Consider the following 20,545-nt stretch of genomic DNA (forward strand, 5'->3'; position numbering starts at 1 on the left):
CGATCCGACATGTTCATGCAAAACGCACAGTCCTTCTCCACGTGCGTTTTGTCCTCGTGGCAGCAGTAAAGGCATTTCGAATGCTCGTCCTCCTTGAACACACTTTGTAGGTTGCATCCAGGGCAGATCCCAAACAGTTTGCCGGGAGTCGAGCTTCCCTTCTCCTGTGACATGTTTTTCTCGTCCACGAGGTAGGCCCAGAAACTTCTAGAATCCACCAAGAAGCGTAACTCGACGGAAACTTGACCCTTGATGGGCATAGATAAATCCGAAGCGGGTCCCCGTAGAAACGGTGGAGCTTGAGGCTTGATTAAACTGAAAAATGAGAAATCGCTTTGAAAAAGCGAAAAAACGCTTTACAAGCTCGAGAGCTAAGCACGAGGACTCCCAACACTTGAACGTGCGGTAAAAATCTGAGGATGGCTGCCAGGGCCGGGGCTTAGGGAGAGGGCAGTCATTGGCTGGGGACAGTATGACCCAGAGACCAGTGATTGGTTACTACTAAGAAAGACAGATCAGAAATGAAACCGATAATTTTTTCTTTACCGAGGATTCCCAGCCGACGACAGGGAATATTCATGAGCATGTGAATCCATGCCAGACCCCATGCTGGAGAACTAGGAGTGTCGGTCTGAGAGGAAAGAGGTCAGCCAGACCAGGGCCTGATCAGTGATACCCAGGTTATTACGGAGCCGGTTGAGCATGATTGACCGTGTCAAAGGCAGAAGAGAGATCAAGTAGGATGAGGACAGAGGGGCGATTAGCATCAAGGTTAGAGAACAGGTCTTCAGATTTTTCTGGAGAGCAGTTTCCGCTTCTGGCTGCTCTGAAGCCAGACTGATGGTCATGGAGACCACCAACAAGTTCATTATGAAGATTAAGCTGGGAGATGGCCAGCTTTTCCAAGGGTTTGCACAGGAAAGGAGCGATGGAGATCGGGCAATAGCCAGCAGCAGGGGTCGGCTGAGGGTTTCTTGAGAATAGGGTGCGCTGAAGAGAGTGCTTCAGGGGAGAGTAGGTTCCAGTGGCGGAAGAGTGATTGCAGAAGTTGTCTAAGGCTGGAGCGAGTGTGCCAATGTGGTCCTTGATGGTTTTGGAACAGGGAAGAACCTGTTTTGATGAGACTTTCATACATCGGACTTATCTAGAAACCTTGTCACGGGTGATCAGAGGAAAGGCAGAGAAGACCGGAGGAGAGGTCGCCGCAGGGAGGCCAGAGGTAGTAGAGAGTAGAGAGAGAAGGAGGAGAGGATGAGAGGGTGGACAGGATGTCCTGGGTTTTAGAGATGAAATGAGAAGACAGGGCAGTACAGAGGGCCTGGGAAGGGACAGGAGAGATGGAGACTGGAGCAGGATTGGCAAGCTCGTTGCAGATTTGAAAGAGTTTGGCCGAGTTGTTAGATGCCGCAGAGACGCATGCTTGGATGTGAGCTCTCTTAGTGAGGACAGAGAGCCGGTATTGCTTTTGGAGCAGGCGGCAGACCAGCTTGTCAGAGGATGCACAAGATGCCAGCCATTTCCACTCAACCACCCTACATTAAGGGTGACGAGGTCAGAGTTGTACCAGGAGTTGCACTTGGCTTTGGGCTTCAAGCAGATCGTCATGACAGGGGCAAGTACATCAAGAGTATCAGAGGTAGAAGAGTGGGTCATGGAAAGGGCTGTATCAGGGTGTGAGAAAGCCAAAGGTGGAGGAGGGGGGGGGATAAAGTGGTGGCAAAAGCCTCAACTGACACGCTTCATGGGTCGGATGACCGAGAAGGTGGGTGGCAGTGTGTGGTTTGGCTCCGCCTGAGGCGCAGAGAAAGATGAGAGAAGAGGAGTGGTGAGAGGGTTAGAGAGGGGGAGGTCTGAGGAGATCAGAACATCCAGAGTGTTCCCTGCAGAGTGAGTCCGGTTGCTGCTCCAACCCAAATTCATCAAGCGCAAGTCTAAATTTTGCATCTGAAGAACACTCCTTTCTCTCCCAAGCATGAATATTTCATAATACCTAGAATACATTCATAGAAAGCTTTAATACCCATCCCATCAAAGTTCATTTTGTTTCGGGATAGCAGGTCAGTAGGATTCAGCTGACAAAGCACTGCTGGAAGGGTCCACCAGTAACTGCAGTGAAAGAATGGGGTGGAAGAGAGACTGTGCTAACAACGGTGACTGCCCAGGTGCTGAGGCCTTGGGGGTGGTGCAGCCTCATAGCAAGGTGGTTTACCTGTAGCAGAGCTGTTGTAGACAATGGCACCGGTCTCTGGGCCTGTGTTGTAGTCACTAGATTTTGAAGTTTGGGGTATCACTCCGTAATGTAACAAAAAAAAAAAGAGAGGTGAGGCTGCTACCCGATAGTTCACCTGGGAGTGGTACTCAGTGGGTGGATCTCACAGGGAGTGACGCCCCCTGTTGGATTTGTTAAGACAGATTTCTGAACTCTGACCTGGTGGGCAAAGGTTCAGAAGGCCAGCATGGTTTCTTGGAACAGGGTAACCTTCTGGACAAGCCAGACCAATCAAGGTAGCATTGGCAGCAGTCAAGACTAGGTCTCAGGTGGGGTGAGGGTGACTGAAAGACCTCAACGAGCACACAGAGTAAGGACACATATATACACCAGACTGGGAGTGATTTGTATTAAAAATACAAATACATGTATTTCAAGGCCTTTGAGTTTTAACACACAAATAAAATCACAGTAGCACTTCTAAACCAACACAATCCTATCAATATACGTACAAGACCAATGGGATCTAAAGGGTTGGAAACAGGCAGTGAAAATAGTATTTAGTCCCTTCTGCATCAACACACACAGTCCTAACTGAAAGGCAGTCCAACCCCTAAGAAGAGTGGAGCGAATTGCTCAAATGTAATTTCAATGCTGGCGCACGCGGTAATGCAGATGGGCAAAACGGGGACTCTTCAAGAGTCTGTAGCAGCTCAGGAAGGTGGGTGAGGTGATGCAGAATAAGTGGTATCCCTACAAAAAATCCCCACCAAACATATCGCCATATATATGGCCGTTTGTCTCGCCATAGGCAATATTTTTGGGGAGAATATTTTGTGGGAGCGGGGGTGTCCCCCGCAGGGTCCATGGGTCAATATCGGCGCAAAGATATATCGCAATATTTTTGTGGGATATTAACACATGGAACCGAATAAGTTCCCACTATTCAACAGGGCAGAGCAGGTTACAGAGTTCGGAAATAGTTTGCACTAGCAGGGGCCACTCGTGCGTAAAAATGGATGGCTGTGCTAGGTGCCACCGGTAAGGGTTGCAATTACTCACTGACCGACGGCGCACTCCGGACCAAACTTCGCTAGTCGAGTCCACGTCGGTTGCAGGTTCAAATGCGGCAATCTCATGGCTTTGCAACTTTCAGCGACGAAGATACAGCATCGATTCCTAAACGGGACAGTGGCAATTTCTCTGCTCCTGGTTGATGGATCAGGTCAGGTCCGCTGTAGCAGGCTTCAGGACGTAGAGGACCACAGCTGCAATGAACTTGCAAAGTTCGTCACCATGGCTGGCAACACAGTAACCGGGTATATACTCCGGTTCGGGCGCACTCACTTTTCTCCAAACCTGGGAACGGCAAGTGTATGAAATTCAGTGTGCGAGTGCCGTGAACACCGAGCATGCGATGTACCAAGTTTCAAGGGCCTCCTCGAAACGGCGGCAGAATCAGGGCAAAAGTTCTGCGCAAGCTGGTCAGCTCACTCGTTGGCCCAAGGACGCTTCCGAAAATGCTTACTTGCAGGTTTTGATGAAGGTGCTGAGAATAGTTGGTCCCACTATTCCAATGGGTCGAAGCATCTTTGCAGACCTTCTAGGACGACCAGATGCAGAGGGGTCCCAAGGGACGACAGTGGGCTCAGGGTGCCAAACCTTCCAGTGGGTCACCAATGGTTCCACAACTCTGCTTCTTAGTTTCAGGATACTTGGATCCTATCCTTCGTTCAGTGAGAACTCCAGAGATCGACATGGTATGGGTGTTTGGAGCCTTCTATTATCCAAAATATCCTTTGCGCCAAAACCAAGAGGACCCAATGAGAGATCTGTTCACATACAGGCATACCATACATGGACCACAGTGGTCCTAGGCATTCGCAGCACCCTCTGGCACCCAGGATGCGTATTGTAACTAGACCGTTCAGCCCACATCCTGGGGGCGCACACTCCAGGCATGCAGAAGCCTGCGAAAGCTTGGCGCTCCGCGGGAAAATGCATGCCCAAATAAGGACTGACCTGGGTCGGCTCGACCTGGGGTAGGTGAAGGGGCAAGATGGCCAAAGGACAGGACAAAGAACCTCGTGGCATGGCCATTTTGGAGCCAGGCCACCTAACCATGCCAAACTCGGTAATCGCGGTTTACCTGGCAAGAAAGGATTAAGAATACATGAAAAGAAAAGCTGCCACCAGCCCTGTCCAAGGCACATCTGCACTGCTCCTAAAAAATCCTTGAGAGTAACTAGGGCCTTTAAAATGACAGGAAGACCGCAGTGCACTGTACTGCAAGGTACTTGATGCACTTGCAACATGTTGAAGAAAAGTTGCAACATGGACAAGGACTAAGGGAAACAAAGTCTCCCAGTACTGACTGTCTTTAAGGGCATGTCAGTTTCCCTATAACAAAGTGAGCGAAAAGCCCAGAGCTGTGCTCCTCTGGTAAAGTCAGACTATGGTGTTTAAACAATGCAAAAAGTTGGTCGGTACACAACTGGATGGAAAATAACACATGGAATCGAAATCTTTCCTAACAGATTAGGGATGACCTGTGGAGAATGCAGTAAGCCCATGGCCCACCTTACCTTAACCCACCTTCCTCATCTACCCTTTACAACACCATCCGTAGTGTTCCTATCGGTTTCCTTAAAACCAAGGAAGTACTGGGATGAGGAAGGGTGTGGATTCCTCAAGGGACCTATATCCCTTATCTGAGATGAGTAAGAGACCAACTGATTCACTAGGAGTCCTCAAGATCAGTACTGTATCAAGGAAGTAGTGCAGAAGCATAAAGAGCACCTCTATAAATCATGCTGAGCGGTCTAGTCTTTATAGACTTGGTATTGGCCAAGACACTGTTGAAATAGAAGAGAGCAATTCAAACAGCGAGAGATCCTCCCTGGAGGAACAGGGGGTTCTGGAGCCCATGGTCAGGAGCCGACCTTAAAAGATTAAGAAGCCAAAAAACAACATGTCAGGCACAATTTATCAAATACTGAGAGGGAGGCACTGCAAACACTTACAGTTGACCATAGACCAGCAGAAAAAGGAGGCAAGGTGGTGGTTTTCAATAATGCCAGTATAACAACATGGTTTTAGAATTATCAGAGGATATCCACAGCTATCAGACTCTGGGGCGTAATCCATCACGTGAGATAAAACAGGGAATCTTAGAGACCACTCATTTGGAGCAGACAGGGAATGGATCACGAAGGAAGAATTTGAGTTTCTGAACAAAGAACCATTATATTTTATGCCCTCCCTAAAATACATAAGGTTGCGTCTAAGTCCCCAGGATGACCCATAGTGTAGGGCTGTGGCTCCATAGTGGAGCAACTACGTACATTTGTTGACCTTTCCCTCAGCAAACCCTGACCTACATTAAAGATAGAATGGGGACAATCAATCTGTTTGAGGGCATGGAATTTGATCCCAATTTTAAATATTTGTTCATCATGGACATATGATCCCTCTATGCAAACATTCCGCAAGACCAGGCGATTGAGAAAATCAGGGAACATCTAGCCCACACAACAACGGGTCCCAGGCAAATTCATCTTGGATCTAATGCGCATATCCCCAAAAAGGAATTTCTTCCAGTACAGCAATCGGTTCTATTTCCAAATGTGAGGGACTACTATGGGTGCGGCTTTTGTGCCCAGTCTCACAATATTATTAATAGTGTCCCCTCAGCAGCTCCGGAGCGCTCCGCTCCTCCATCGGCCCCCATTCTCTCGAGACCTCCGCACTCCACACGTCCCCCGAAGCTCCCTCTGCGCTACGCAGGGTCCGGGTGAGACTGCAGCCATCTGTTGTGCCAGCTTTGGATCCTCTTAAGACCTCGCAAGACCTCCATTTGGCTCCCGCCCTCCTGTGTCCGGGCGGTATCAGGACGGCTCTGTGTGTCCCCTCAGCAGCTCCTGAACACTACGCTCCTCCATCGGCCCCCTTCACCTCACGGGGTTCTGGTGAGCCTACAGCCGTTAGTGGAGCCAGCATCGGGCCCTCCCGGAACCTCCATTTTCCTCTCTCCATTCCTGTGTCCGGGCGGAGACGGGGCAGCCCTGTGTGTCCCCTCTGCAGCTCCGAAGCGCTCCGCTTCCTCATCGGCCCCTTTCTTCACCACGCGGAGTCCTGGTGAGCCTGCAGCCATACTTGGAACCAGCATCGGGATCCCCGGGACCTCCACTTGCTTCTTGCCCTTCCTGTGCCCGGGTGGAAATGGGGCAGCTCTTTGCGTCCCCTCAACAGCTCCAGGGCGCTCTGCTGCTCCTTCGGCTCACTGAGATAGCTCCGGCTCTGGGTAAGCTGCGGTCTGAGGTGCCGCCATCTTGACGTTGTCCCGCTCCCTCCATCCGAGAGCGAGTCCGACTTTCCTCCTTCTCCAGTGCTGGTCCTGTTCCCTCGGTGCTCCCCCCCCCAGACTGATGCCTTGGGTTTCCTGTTGTGTTAGCTGCAGCCTGAAGTGCCAGCATCCTTGCTCCTCTACTGCAGCCCTTAGAGCCTCCATTTGGTTTTCCCCCTCCTGTGTCCCGATGGGGGCGAGTCGGCTCCATGTGCCTCCACACCAGCACCTGGCCATTCCACCTCTCCACTGGCTCTCCGAGTCCTGGCGGGATCTCAGCGCCCTAAGTCCCACCATCTTCCTCACGCAAGTGTGGATCCAGCCTACCTCATTCTCTGGCTCCAACTCTGCTCCTACAGTCCTCCGTTCACCCGGCACTGGCTGTGGTCTGAACGTTGCTTTTCCCTTGCTTTTCCTCCTACTTTAGGCCACCTTCATAACTAGTGAACTTGCAGTCCCTGCTTGGTGGTAACTACCTCCATTCTACCTTGGTGCCACCTACAGCGGTCCGGCCAATCTGAACCCGCTTGCTCACACCCAGGGCCAGCAGCCCAAAACTGCTACCTCACTTTCTTGCCTCAGACACCTGGTCTCCTCCAACCACTGCTTCGAGTGCCTATTTGCTCTGACCCTATTGGTTCCTACCGGTCATCTCTCAACACTGGACCCGTGACCACCTTGCAACAGTCCAAAATTGCCACCTCATTTTCCTCCCTCAAGCACCTGGACTCCTCCAACCGCAGTCTCGAGAACCTACTCCCTCTGACTTTTGGTTTCTTCCGGCTATCTCTCATCACTGACTCGAGTCCACCTTTGACGCCATCCTGTACCTGGACTCCTCCAACTGGAATTCCGAGTGCTTGCTCCCTCTGACTCTCTTGTTTCTACCTGCCATCCCTCGTCGCACTTGGTCCTACATTGCCCACTGCCTCCCCCTTTCTGTAACTATCACACTGGTCTCTACCCCCTACATTCCTAACTCCTACAATTACCACCCTTCTCTACTTGCCCTTCTCCAAGTCCTTTGGTATGCGATCTTCCATTACTCCCTTCCACCTCACTCTCCCCCCTCACTCCACCCTTCCACCTTCTCCTTTCCCTTCTACTCTCCTCTTTCCTCCTGATGCCTTTTCCTCTTCACTATCCTCACCCCCACTCCTCCAGTTACCCTCATTCCTTCTCTCACCGCCCTAGCCTTCTTTACCCCCCCCCACTGCCAACCACTCTGCCCTCATGAACACTGCTCTTTGGAACGCCAGATTCATCTGTAACAAAACAGCAGCTACCCTTGATTTATTCATTCGCCTTAACCTTCATTTCCTCTGCCTAACTGAAACCTGGATTGCCCCTCATAACACCTCTGCCCCCGCTTCCTTGACAACCTCTTCTTCCTCCTTCATCCACTCCCCCCCGGACCCTCTGGCCGTGGTGGAGGGGTCGGTCTCCTGTTCCACCCCAAATACATCTCCTCCGCTTCCTCTCCAACTCTTTCCCTACCTTTGAATTCCTCTACAAGTCCTTCTCCTCTCTCCACCCTATTTCCTTCCTCATCATCTATCGTCCCCCTGGCCCTCGCTCTTCCTTCTATGAAGACCTGGATCACCTTCTCTCACTTATTTCTCCCTCCCCCTCTCCTCTAACTGTACTTGGCGACTTTAATATCCATCTTCCTTCTCCCCCTCAATCTTCTCCCCTCCTCTCCATCCTTGACTCCTACCTCCTCTCCCCCCTTCCCTACTCACTCCTCTGGTTACACTCTTGACCTCATCTTCAACTCATCCTATTCCTCTTCCCCTGTCTCTTCTCTTCCTGTCTATCTCTCGGACTATGCCTTACTCTCATTCTCCCCTTCTCCTCTCTCTCACGCCACTACTACTAATCCCTCCCCTGCAATCTACTCATGTCGTGCCCTTCGGGACTTTGACGCTACCCTCTTTTCTGGCACTTGCTCATCTTCTCTTCCATCTCCACAAGACTTTGCTTTACTCTCTGCAGACGATGCTCTCTCTTCCCTTTCATCTTCTATCACCACTGCCCTAGATCAACTTTACCCCCTTTCTCTCTTCCGTCCTACTCGGAAGCCTTCTCAACCTTGGCTTACTTTCCCATCTCCGCTCTATGCAGCGCCTTCTCCGGCGGTTAGAGAGACTGGCTCAAAACTCCCTCGCTCTCTAATCAAACCTCTTACTTCTCTTAACACGCACTTTACAACTCCTGTCTTGCAGCGGCCAAGTCCTCCTACTACTCTAACCTTCTCCAGTCTCAAGCCTCCCATCCTCGTCGGATTTTTCAAACTCTCTCCCGTCTTCTCTCTCCTCCTACTCCTGATCCCTCATCCAATTCCACACTTTCTCCGTCTGACTTTGCCAACTTCTTTTCCTCCAAAATCCTGACACTCCGGCAAAAAATTAACTCCCTCTGACTCCCCCTCTCCTTCTCCCCCCTCTCCTCCCTCTTCCATTATGTCTGTCTTTTCATCTGTTTCCCCTTCGGATGTCGCATCCCTTCAATCCAAAGCCCACCCCACGTCCGCCCCCTCTGGCCCTCTCCCCTCCGTTCTCATCCCCAAGATCTACCCCCTTCTTATCCCGTATCTTACCACTTTCTTCAACTCCTGCCTCTCTTCATCAACCTTTCCCCTCTGCTTTCAAACATGCAACAATTATTCCTATTCTAAAGAAACCCTCTGCTGATCCACTTCTCACTGCTAACTACAGACCTATCTCTCTTCTACCTTTCCTCTCTAAGCTCCTTGAGCGCCTTGCCTACTCTCAACTCTCCTCCTTTGTCACTACTTCCTCTCTCCTTCCTATCTGGCTTCTGTCCCAAACATTCCACTGAAACTGCTCTCACCCCTATCCTCAACTCACTCCTCTCTGCTCGACATGCCAAGCAATCCTCTATCCTTATTCTCGTGGATCTCTCCGCAGCCTTTGACACTGTCGATCATCCACTCCTGCTCCACACTCTTTCCTCCTTCGGGTTTAAAGGCCCTTTTCTAAAATGGCTATCCTGTTACCTCTCCTCCCGTTCCTTTGCTGTTTCATGGGGAGGCCAGACCTCTCCTTCCTTCCCTCTTATTTACGGTGTTCCTCAAGGCTCTGTACTTGGTCCTTTCCTCTTCTCTCTTTTCACCTCCCTCATTGCCCGTTATCCCTTCGTTTGGCATCTCCCACCATTTCTTTGCGGATGATACTCAACTCTTTCTCTCTTTCTCCTCCTTCACACCTTAAACTCTCCTCTTGTCTCACAGCTATCAAGAACTGGATGTCCTCCTGCTTTCTCTCTCTTAACACTGATAACACCAAAGTCCTTTTCTTCCCCTCCAATACTCTTCCCCCTTCCTCTCCTCCCCCTTTCATCCACTTTCCTCCCTCCAATCTCCCTTTCTCCCCTCATGCTCGCAATCTAGGCGTTCTCTTTGACTCCTCTCACCATCTCGCAACACATTTCACTCACCTCCTGCACCTGACAATGCCACCTTTACAATATTCGCAAAATCCGTCCCTCCCTCACATTCCACGCCACCAAACTCCTAATCTCCTCTCTCATCTTTTCCCGCCTCTTCTACTGCACCTCTCTAATCTTCGGACTTCCTGCATCTCAGCTTGCCCCTCTTAAATCCATATACCACTCTGATGTTCATAAACCTTTGCCTCCTTACATCCCGTGACTCCATCTCTTCCTCGCTCTCTCACCTTGGTTGGCTACCTTTCCACTTACAGCTTAAATTTTACTTTCTCTGCCTGGTCTTCAAATCCCTCCATGGTCTTGCTCCTCCTTATCGCTCCTCCCTTCTCTCCTTCTACTCCCCCTCTCGTTCTTCGTTCCGCTGACCATTTCCTTCTCACTCTACCTCCTTCCCCCTGCACTTCCTCCCAGTTCCGCTCCTTCCAACTCCTTGCTCCTCTGCAATGGAACTCGCTCCCTCTCTCAATCCGCTCTACCACGACCTTCACCTTATTTCGCACTTCCCTTAAATCCCTCCTCCTCCATTCTCCACCTTGAAAACTCCCCCTCTGCCCTCTCTTCTTCTGTTACGCTCACCTGACTCCCACGGAGGCGCTGGCCAGGATCGTGCTGCTGTGACCTCTTCTAAGGTGTTGCGCGGGGCTCAGAAGATGGACTGGACCGGACTCCCAACTCCTGCTTGTCCGGCTTGCAAAAGTATCCTTCCGTAGGCGAGAATAAGGGATTAACTGTCTGCGGGGAATGCTACCAGCCTCCCCCTTTCCCCTCTCACCCTCCTCGAAACCCTTCAGTGCTTCCCGTGGCGTCTCACCTTAGGGTCTTGAAGGGCGAGCTCTCCTTCCTGCTTCTGATGCAGGGGCGTGTTGGTATCCAGTTACTTCACTGGATTCTTGGTTTTATGAGAACCAAACTTGCTTGGCTTCCAGGTAAGTTCCTTGAAAGGTTCCCCTTTTGTCCTTGCATCAATATGCTAATGTCAATGTCTTTTTCCCGATAGGGGCCGGGGTACGGAATGCCGGGGAAAAGGCACCGACCCGAGATGCAATCCCTGTAGAAATCAGGTAAGTCTTGATGAGTGTTTTTGGGTAATGTCTTTTCATTCGCTCATTGACGCTAATGTCTTTTTCCCCATAGGGGCCGGGGTCCGGAAACACCTGGATGCGGCGCGGACCCGAAATGAAGAGGGAATGACCGGACAGGTAAGTCTTAACATGGAGGTTTTGGTTTCCTCATTCCCTTCTCTCTCTCACCTTTACTCTTGTCTTTTTCTCCGTAGGCGTGGAAGCGTGGCTGCGAATCCGGGTGATCGCTGCTGAACATGGAGGCGCCATGCGGCGCTGCGGCGGTCGATGCGATGTGCTTTTAAATTAAGTGTCTTCCTTTGCAGGATCGTCGGCGAGCTGACTCCGGAATGCAGATCTTGCAGGTAAAGTCTTTTCCTTCTCCTATTCCCTCTTTCTCTTCCTTTGTAGGTGATCAGGATGCTGGCAGGCGTGGCAGAAGTCCGAATGCAGGAGCAAACACGGTGAGCGTCCAGCTGCTAGATGCAGAACAACACGAAGCATGTGCTGCTCTTCGGGTGTGGTTTAAATAGCCTGTAAAGTAGTTCCAGGTATGTATCCTTCCACTCAGGTATGTATTCTTCCTCAGGCCACACCCGAGTGATAAAGTAGTCCCATTCAGTCCTCAAGAGGGCCTGGATGTAGCAGCAGAGTCTGCTTCAGGTAAGTGCACATTAAAACACTTACACACATGTCTTGCTTTATGAGCCTGGCGCCTAAGGCGCCAGGACTGGGGTCCAGAATGAGCCTGGCGCCGAAGGTGCCAGGACTGCGTCCAAAAGGCCCCAACTTGGGCCCGCTGAGACGTCCTTGGGGAAAATGCCTCTGGGGTTGCTGGGCTGGGCCTGGCTCCTTGGAGGTAGGCATCATGACATCTTCCCCCCTTTTTTCCCCTTCATCTAATTCCTCTCCCCTCTCCTACTACACTCTCTCCCTTCCATTTTCCCTCATCCAAACCATCTCCTACGCCCCTCCCGTCCCCTCGCCTATTCCCACTCCCCATTCCCCCCTTCAGTTAATTGCTCTTTGCCTGTTTTGTTGAATGATTCAAGATGTAATCTTTGCTCTCATTGTTATTTGTCGCCGTTACTCTGTATTATGTTGTTCCATTGTACAGTGCCATGGTGTAAAGCGCTCTATAAATAAAATCAATTATTTATGTCATCATTTGAAGAAGAATTTGTGCTCTCTGAAAATAACCCATTCAACCTTCAAATCTCCATCGATTCCGCTACATAGATGACATTGTGTTCATCTGGACAGGGTCAGAGGAATCCCTTTTTAACGTATTAAACTGGCTGAATGAATGCCATGCAACTATCAAATTTATGAAGGAGTATGATCACCATAGAATACACTTCCTGGACATGATAAAAACAGGTGGAGGGCTTTTGAGCAGAGCACTACATAGAAAAACAACAAACAAACCCTACACTCCATTTTTCCAGCTTCCACCCGAGGGACCTCAATGAACCCTTCGTGCAGTTCCTGCACCTTAGATGCAATTGCACTTCTTTGAAGGACTATTATGAAAATGCAGTGACTCAGTACTAATCTTAAGAAACATGAAAATGCAGTGACTCAGTACTAATCTTAAGAAACCGGGCTATCCCAAGAAACTCCTTTCCCACTCAATGAAAAGAGCTTAGTTCACACAAAGAAAAACATCTGGAATCTAAGTACCGTGGAGACTCGGAGGAGGCTTACATGTGTGACTACATATAATACCAACTCCTACGATATCAAAAAAATGATTAGGAAATACTGGCCATGGTTAGCACATGCATGTTGAATGTGTAGTTCCCTCTCTTTGCCTTTAAGAGATCTCAGAATTTGAAGGACAAATTAGTCCATTCAAGACCCAAACAGGAAAGGGCCACTAATCCAATTGGGAGCTGTGACCCGTACAGAGACAGTTCCCATGCGGGAGCTGTAAGGCCTGTAGCTTTACCAAGAAGATGGACTCTTTTAAAAATCAAGGATAGAGTATGGGAACTGAAGTTCAGGTCAAATTGCAAAACAGCAAATGTGGTGTCCTGCATTCAGTGTCCATGTGGTCTCCAGCATGTAGGACAGATGACAAGAACCGTCCACACTCTGATTACTGAGCATCGCTTAAGGATCCGACATAAAAATATTTCTGCAACACTCTCAATTTCTGGAATATCAGCATACGGCAGATCTACTTTGTTGGGTGCTGGACATTGTTAAACATGTGACCAACAGACAGAAAATACTCCTACACAAGACAAGGTGGATGTATGCCTTAATAGCCTAGAAGCAGCTTCTAATCTGAAGCAGACACTAGCCTGAAGCGATTTTTCTCACCATCGGGGCACCAACTGTTAATTCTGCATGCAAGTGTTCGTAGGTCCGTTCCAGAGACCATGTGCCCATGAGCATGATATGACTTTCCTGACAGATGTCACATGTGCCACCACGTTTCCACTTTCAATATGCGACGAGGAGAAATAATTTTTTCTTTTTTCTTGTGCACGTTAGGACTTTCCTGAGAGATGGCACATGTGCTAATGCATCCACTCCAGTGGTGATAGTGCATGGTATAAATATCCAGTGGGTGGTATACATTACATGCAACTAGGAGAAACAATGGTTTCCTTTTCCTGGGGTATTTCCCATAGAGGTGGGAACATACAAGCTACCCTTATTGGGGCATGCAGGTTTATTGCACCTACAGGGGGTAATGGCCGAAAAGAACATTAAAAAATGCTGAATGTGCATTTTGTGTGCATTCGGCATGGTAGAATCCCATAATGCTGAATAAGTGGAACAGGGGTTGCGGGGCTGTCGCCCGCTTACAATACATGAAAAGCAGGGGACAATTGGAAAATAAACACGTTCAACATTTTTGTAATGCGAAGCTTTCGACTTCGCAGTATTCCGCCACGTTTTCAGCAACATGCTTTTCATGTAGATCCCTACAGAGCCCATTTAGATAGATACCCTTAACTCCTACATAGGGCTTGGAGCAGAGTCCCTCTACAAGCTGCCAGCAGGTATACAGCCAGGCCTGCCAAGCGGGCCAGTGAGCAGATTTTATTTAGATACACATTCCTCAATAATAAGGGTTCATGTTTATAGGCCTTCATTTTTTCCAGTTAATGATGCATGCATAATCTTCAGTAGAGGCATACATTAACGCTGCTGCACGCAAGTGTTCATCTAGATGTTTCAGCTGCTTTCCACTCCAATATGGCACCCGCGGTAGCTCCCACACAATAGTAGGTAGTGCATCCATTAGGTTTTCCCAGTGTCTGTTCCCACACGACTACTTACGTCAAGTCTATCCGGGTCGCTCTAGGCTATGGTTGCCAAGGCAACCAATGTGCCGCATAACGCAGACACAGAACAGGTAAGAATCGAGCTAATTCTCCCCCGCGAGGTGCTACTTGCATACTGACTTAGAAAAAACTCCTTATTGCCCATAGTTATACAAATAATAAACTAAACTATAGTTGCTATCTCCTATTTCGCCCCCTCCACAGAGCCACTATGGCTTCCATGAAGACACGTTTGACAAAACAAACGCTTGGTTACCCTGACAACGCACACAGCGCATGCAGGAAGAATAGTCACGAGGCTACAGCTTGCTCTGTGAGTCTATTTTGATTTTTGTATCTAGTGCCACACAATGTTGCTAGCCTTTACTGCCTCAATTGGAACAGGTGTGGTTTGTCTCATTACCCCTCACAACATTAAAAGCAAGCCACTCAAGAGTCATTCATGGACACAAAATAGAGATTTCTCATACAGAAGGGCAAACTGTCACCTGCCTGCAATGCTTTGCTATACCATCACTGGAGTTAGGCGCTTTTCAAATGGCTGATAGATATATTGATCTACTATGGTGATTGCATTCCCAGTTAATTATCTTTTTCTGAATATTTGGAATTCTTATCCTTTTGAGAAACGATACATTTTTCAAAACCCACAGATTGCAAGTCATGTCTTTGATACATGGCACATCACTCTTGCAACTGTGTCTATCACAAGAGGTTTAGGTTCCTCTCCCTGATGGAGCAGCATTCCTCTAATTCTACTACTTCTAGAGGGGAAGTTCACTGACAAGGGGGTCATCTTGCATAAGATATAGAGAAAACGATCACAGGACTTAGATTTATTGTTGTTAATGGTGTCCATTTCTATCTTTTGGTGCAGGATTTATTAGGTATTTTTCTTTGGGAATAAGGTGCACATTTTAGAAAAGATCATTGCGGTTTCATCTAGTCAGCCATAGCATAGAGTGATCCTATTTTATTTCACCCTTTGGTCCTCAGTGGTCGCTTTTATTGTTTGGTCCTGAGGAAGGCAAGAGCATGAATATCCAGCCGCTGAAACGTACAGCTCCCTGTGGTGCACTTTCAGAACACAGTAGTGTGGCTACACAGTCACAACATGTATAACTGTTGCAGTAGACTCCCCTGTGCCACGATTAGGTTAATTGGCCTTGCAGTGGTCGAACCAGAGGTGTAGTCAGACAAGCAAAGTTTACAGTGGTAGGATATAGACTGCAAGCTCAGGATAAATTGCTTTTTCCTTGGTCCATTATTATAATTGGTTATTTATAACGCACTTAATACCCAGGAGGTTTCTAAGCGCGGACCTGGGGATCGAACCTGAGTTGGTCTGTGTCATCTTGCTTCGAAGGCGAGCATGTTGCCCCTGAGCTATCCTCCCGAGACTACATCCGATAACCTCATTTTGTGAAACCGGACATGTGTTTTTTAATATGTTTTTTGCATGTTTATTATTTATTTTGTATATATTTATTGTACTATGCACTGAAATAAGATACATGTTCGTACTGGTTTATATGTTGAAAGACATTGGGCCTCACTACCATTGTGCCGGTCCGGAAACAACGGTGCCGGTAAGTCTACCGGCACCGTTGTTTCCGGACTGGCACACTGCAACTCTGCGGGCGGGGGCCTCCCACCCGCCAGGGTCAGACCTGCTGGGCGGGACGCACCCGCTCGCAGAGTTCTCACAGAAGCACCAGCACCTTTGCTCCCGTGTCCCCATTCCCATGGAGTCCAATAGGACTCCATGGGAATAGAGACTAACAAAATTACCAGCGCCTGACTTCCCGGCCACCAGACTTTGAATAGCCCAGTGGCACCGGGAAGTCATGCGCCAGTAATTTTTTATGGGTCCGGCAGCAACCAGTCGGTATCACCGGCAGGGTTACCGCCAGACCCGTAATGAGGCCCATTGTTTATTTTACAAAAATAATAAAATCAACCTGCAACACCCAAAGTAGAAAAAAAAATATTACGTTGCAATTGTCATTAAGTTAGAGTTCACCTGCCCTGGCCAGTGACTGGCAGTGTCGTGTGGAATTGCATTTAGCATTCCGAACCATCAGACAAGAATTTGGGAGAATTTATTTCTAACGATACAAATATTTCCTGCGCAAATGAAGCAGTCAATGACGGGGTGCTTAACCGTTGGCAGCGACGTTCCAGAGAGCTCCACCATGGTCGGGCCATGTCTGGCAGCAGGAGGATGAAGTGCCAGCTGGTCGAGAGAGCTGGAGAGCGTAGTCCGCCTGGGATGCGGAGCACGAAAGCAGGAAGTCGCTGCAGAGCCCAGATGGAGGAGGAGGAGGTGGTATCGGAAAAGAGGCGAGAGATCCAGAAGCAGTAGATGGAGACCAGTGAGCAACCAGAGGAGGGTTAGGCGACTGGGAGGCATGCTGGGAATACTGAGAGACCATACCGCAGTGGACACCGGTCTGGGACCCGAATCCAATAAGGAGTGGCATCCAGAATCGTCATCTTCATGTCCCTGGCAGACTGGGAGATCAGGACTGCCTAGACAGGGTCTGTGGCCCGAGAGGACGACGCCAAAGGGGTCTGGGGCCCGAGAGGAGGAAGCCAGAGGGGTCTGGGGCCTGAGAGGAGGAAGCCAGAGGGGTCTGGGGGCTGAGAGGAGGAAGCCAAAACCAAAAGGGAACAGGAACCCGACAAAAAAAATACCTGGCAGGATACTGAACCGGGTACAATTATTGAGAATCAAGAAGAGCTAAGAAGGGATTGAGATCAACACCCAATAACAAACTGCCTCCAAGACCATAGTCACAATACGTGGCAGGATAGTAAACCAGGTGGGCTGTGAACACTGAGCATTTTGAGAAAAGCCAGGGGAAGGGAGACATACCCCCTGATGTTTGTGAACATTGTGAAAGGAGCCAAGAGGAAGCCATTCTCTTGGCACTGTGAAGCATCTGATAAAGACCAGAAGAAGAAAGACACTTGTCCTGGCATTAGGAAAACCACTGAGAAAGGACAGAGGGGGGTGGGAGGTGAGTCACCCCAACCCACCCCCCCCAAAACGATGTGAAGATATGAGACTTTGTTTTATGTGCCTTATTGTTGGAACTCCAATTCAAGGAACCTTTGAGGCTTTTTATGTGTATCCTTTCAGAAGAACATTTTCTTTGCATTCCCCGTAAGTGATGTTTCGCTATCATCCAGGAGAAGACAGCAAGCCATTCTTCTGGCCCAAGAAGATCACCCCTTTTCCTTAGTTGGGTTTATATTGCAAGGGTTGTAAATCGGTATTTCAACACAGGACAGTGGACTCTTTGCTTTAAACTGACAGCCCAACAGATTTCTTAGTATTTAGTTGAGGCAGGGAAACTCCTCTTAGAACAGGATCAGACAGGGTTTTCGTTTTTTTTTTTCACCAATAAAAGTCTATAGCCAAAAGCATGCCACTTGTGTCGGTCACCTAATTCCACACCCTTAAAGGGACATTGGTCCAGTACATAAGACAGAAGGTGGTTGTATGGCAGAAGCTGTTCCTACAGGTCACTGAGAATGGTGCACACTGGAGTCCGAAATAAAGAAGTGCTGTCTGGACTCTTCTACCATGACATCCCTCCAGTTTATGAGGAAGGTGCCTTGCTAAGAGTCGCCGAGAGCAGCTTCTTTTGGCCTTATCTGACTGAGCAGAGTTGTCAACCTTGTCCCCATGTATGTCTACCATTTTGTAACCATGCATGTGGCACTTGTATGCCATTTAGAATACCCTAATGTGAAGGGAAACAATGGCTGTAAAAGAAAATGGATGGTGTGGATTGATCTCAGAACAAATCTGCAGCCCCCAGACAAGGAGCTGGTATGACCGCCAGAAGGTTCTGTTTAAAGGGTTCTGAAGAAACATTAGGCCAATAAATGAGTACATCAGGGCATACTCTGCTGTTACCAATGGATGGAGAGACCCCCAGCTCTGGAGTCAGAATTAGGTGGTTGAGCCAGCTCCATCCCGGGCCCCTGGACCTACCCGTTGCCAAGCTCCTGAAGCGCAGCTGGAATATATAGTCATATATTTTGAAGAGTTTCCCAGTAGGTCGATCCGTAATGTGATGCCATCCCACAGCCCGCACTCAGTCCAGCAATGCTCGGTCATGGGGCATGTAAGACTAACTGCAGGTCCTGAAGGAAATACCACATCTCACATTATAACACCTCTTTAACCCAAATGGATAAGGCATAAAAAAGGGAAGGAAAAGAAAAACAAGCCACGCATATCCATGCCTTGCCGACGTGGAGAATATAACTGGGGGTTGGGCCCCAGTCATGCGTGATGGCGGTACAGCAATGGACATGCATTCGTCCTAGCAGCCGTCTTTCTCTTCAATAAGGATGTTCCTTATGCCTCAGTCACATCCTCAAAGTATTGAATATTCCATAAACATGGAGCAAAGGGAACGGGCTGCAAGAATAAGTGGAGATCCAAATCTGATGCATAACCTGTGCATGAATATATCACCACATTGAAATGATTAAGAATATTAGAGACAGGAATACTACACTTTTAACACAAAAATGTTGTCTGAGTAAGACGCGGGCCCATCAGGATATTGCTGAATGGATTCCTAGTATTTACCTTGAAATATGATTTTTGTTCGGTCCAGTGGTGCAACAGAAGTCTTGGCAACAGCACCAGCCAACGCACCAGACATCAAAGAATTGAGTACATGCTTGGCGTCTTTGGATCCCTGAAAAAAAAAAAAAAGAAACCGAGTCATGAATGCATAAAATAATTACATCTCAATTGAAGCAATACATTGTGTTCAAAATTTAATCTTTTAATAATCCTTCCCAGTAAATAAACCATGACGCAGAGGTTCACTTGTGTTTGCATTTCTGTGCGCCATTTTGCTTCTGGGCGCATTCAGTGATAATAGGATTCATCCTTTTATTGTTCATACCATGTTACTCAAAGCCAGACTTCTCACAGTACTAGTGACTTTAAATTTGGTATGTTCTCTGTAATGCTTCACCAGTAGAACTGCATTTTGGTTACACCAATGCCTTGCCAAGAATCTCTAAATAAGCCCAGCAGCAGACATGACATTGGGCTATTCCCAAAATCGTTTAACACCGAGGATGCACCTCCTCCATTCAAATAATGACATTCACATCCAGTCCCAAAGACATTTATTTTCGATTAAACAAATAGAGAATTTGCTTGAAAATAGGAAAAAAGGGGCAGGCCCGCTTTTTGATCTTACTAGGTGACAATGGCAGCAGCTGCTGAGAAATGAGGGAGCTATTCCTGCCCAGAACCAAGATCAGGATTATGATGCCAATGGAGTAAGAGTAGAGCAAAGTGCATTGGGGCAATCAAGTAAGCAGTCGGAGGAGGAGGCAAACTGAGCTTTGCAACAGACAAATGTGGCTGCTCGACCTGTAACCCTGGGAAGAGGAGAGATGTGCTCTTGGGACAGAAAAAAAGGAGTGTAAGCTCTACCCGGCTATGAAATATGACTGTGCGCCAGAGGGGGAAGGCCACATAAATCAATGGAGGTAGTTGTGCAAGCAAACTTTGCGGCATGGTCCAACCAACAAATGGAAACAACTTTCTAGAAACCCACAGTTGGTTTCATAAGGCAAGGACCCAGAGGCGTGAGAAAGCTAGATCGTACTCCGCTGTGTGACTCCTTGACGCAAAGACAAGCGTGTGTCAAACACAGAAAACAACTTCATTTAATTTGGACAGAGCATGTGCACTGGAGGATGGCACCGACCTTGCTTGCACATGTATACACGAGTTGGTAATGTGAAGTTATAAGAGACTAGTTCTGCCCCACAAAGGGTAGTAATCTGTACACTCATTCCAGTAATAGTAGAAACCCACAGAAGAGGACCCTTACATATTCTTCCTTTTACTGCCAATTGAAGAAAAGAAAAAGGAAAATCAGAAAAATGCAATTTATGAAAAGCGATTTTACCAAAAGTCAGACAGGACAGCCAAGCGAACGTATGGAAGCCACTGAACAACACCAACGAACAAAAAGAAAACATGTTCGAACACAAAATTGTTCTCAATCACCAGGCACATTTCTGCTGATAATGCCAGAATTCATACTAAGAAGAAATACCATGAACCAAACAACTCAATAAGATGCACACATTGGAGCGGGCTCAG

The 20,545-nt window shown here is 48.4% G+C and overlaps 1 protein-coding gene across 2 annotated transcripts in view; it reads right to left on the reverse strand.

Moving 5' to 3' along the window:
- Window positions 1-20,545, reverse strand: part of SLC25A42 (solute carrier family 25 member 42) — a 409,509-nt gene that overhangs the window by 209,736 nt on the left and 179,228 nt on the right. For both annotated transcript variants that reach the window (XM_069649132.1, XM_069649131.1), the window contains one exon: window positions 19,001-19,112. In XM_069649132.1, the coding sequence (XP_069505233.1) occupies window positions 19,001-19,112 (112 nt within the window). The remainder of the gene's footprint in view (window positions 1-19,000; window positions 19,113-20,545) is intronic.

This window comes from Ambystoma mexicanum, chromosome 1p (assembly GCF_040938575.1).
Source record: "Ambystoma mexicanum isolate Mex_15411 chromosome 1p, UKY_AmexF1_1, whole genome shotgun sequence".
Lineage (NCBI taxonomy): Eukaryota > Metazoa > Chordata > Amphibia > Caudata > Ambystomatidae > Ambystoma > Ambystoma mexicanum.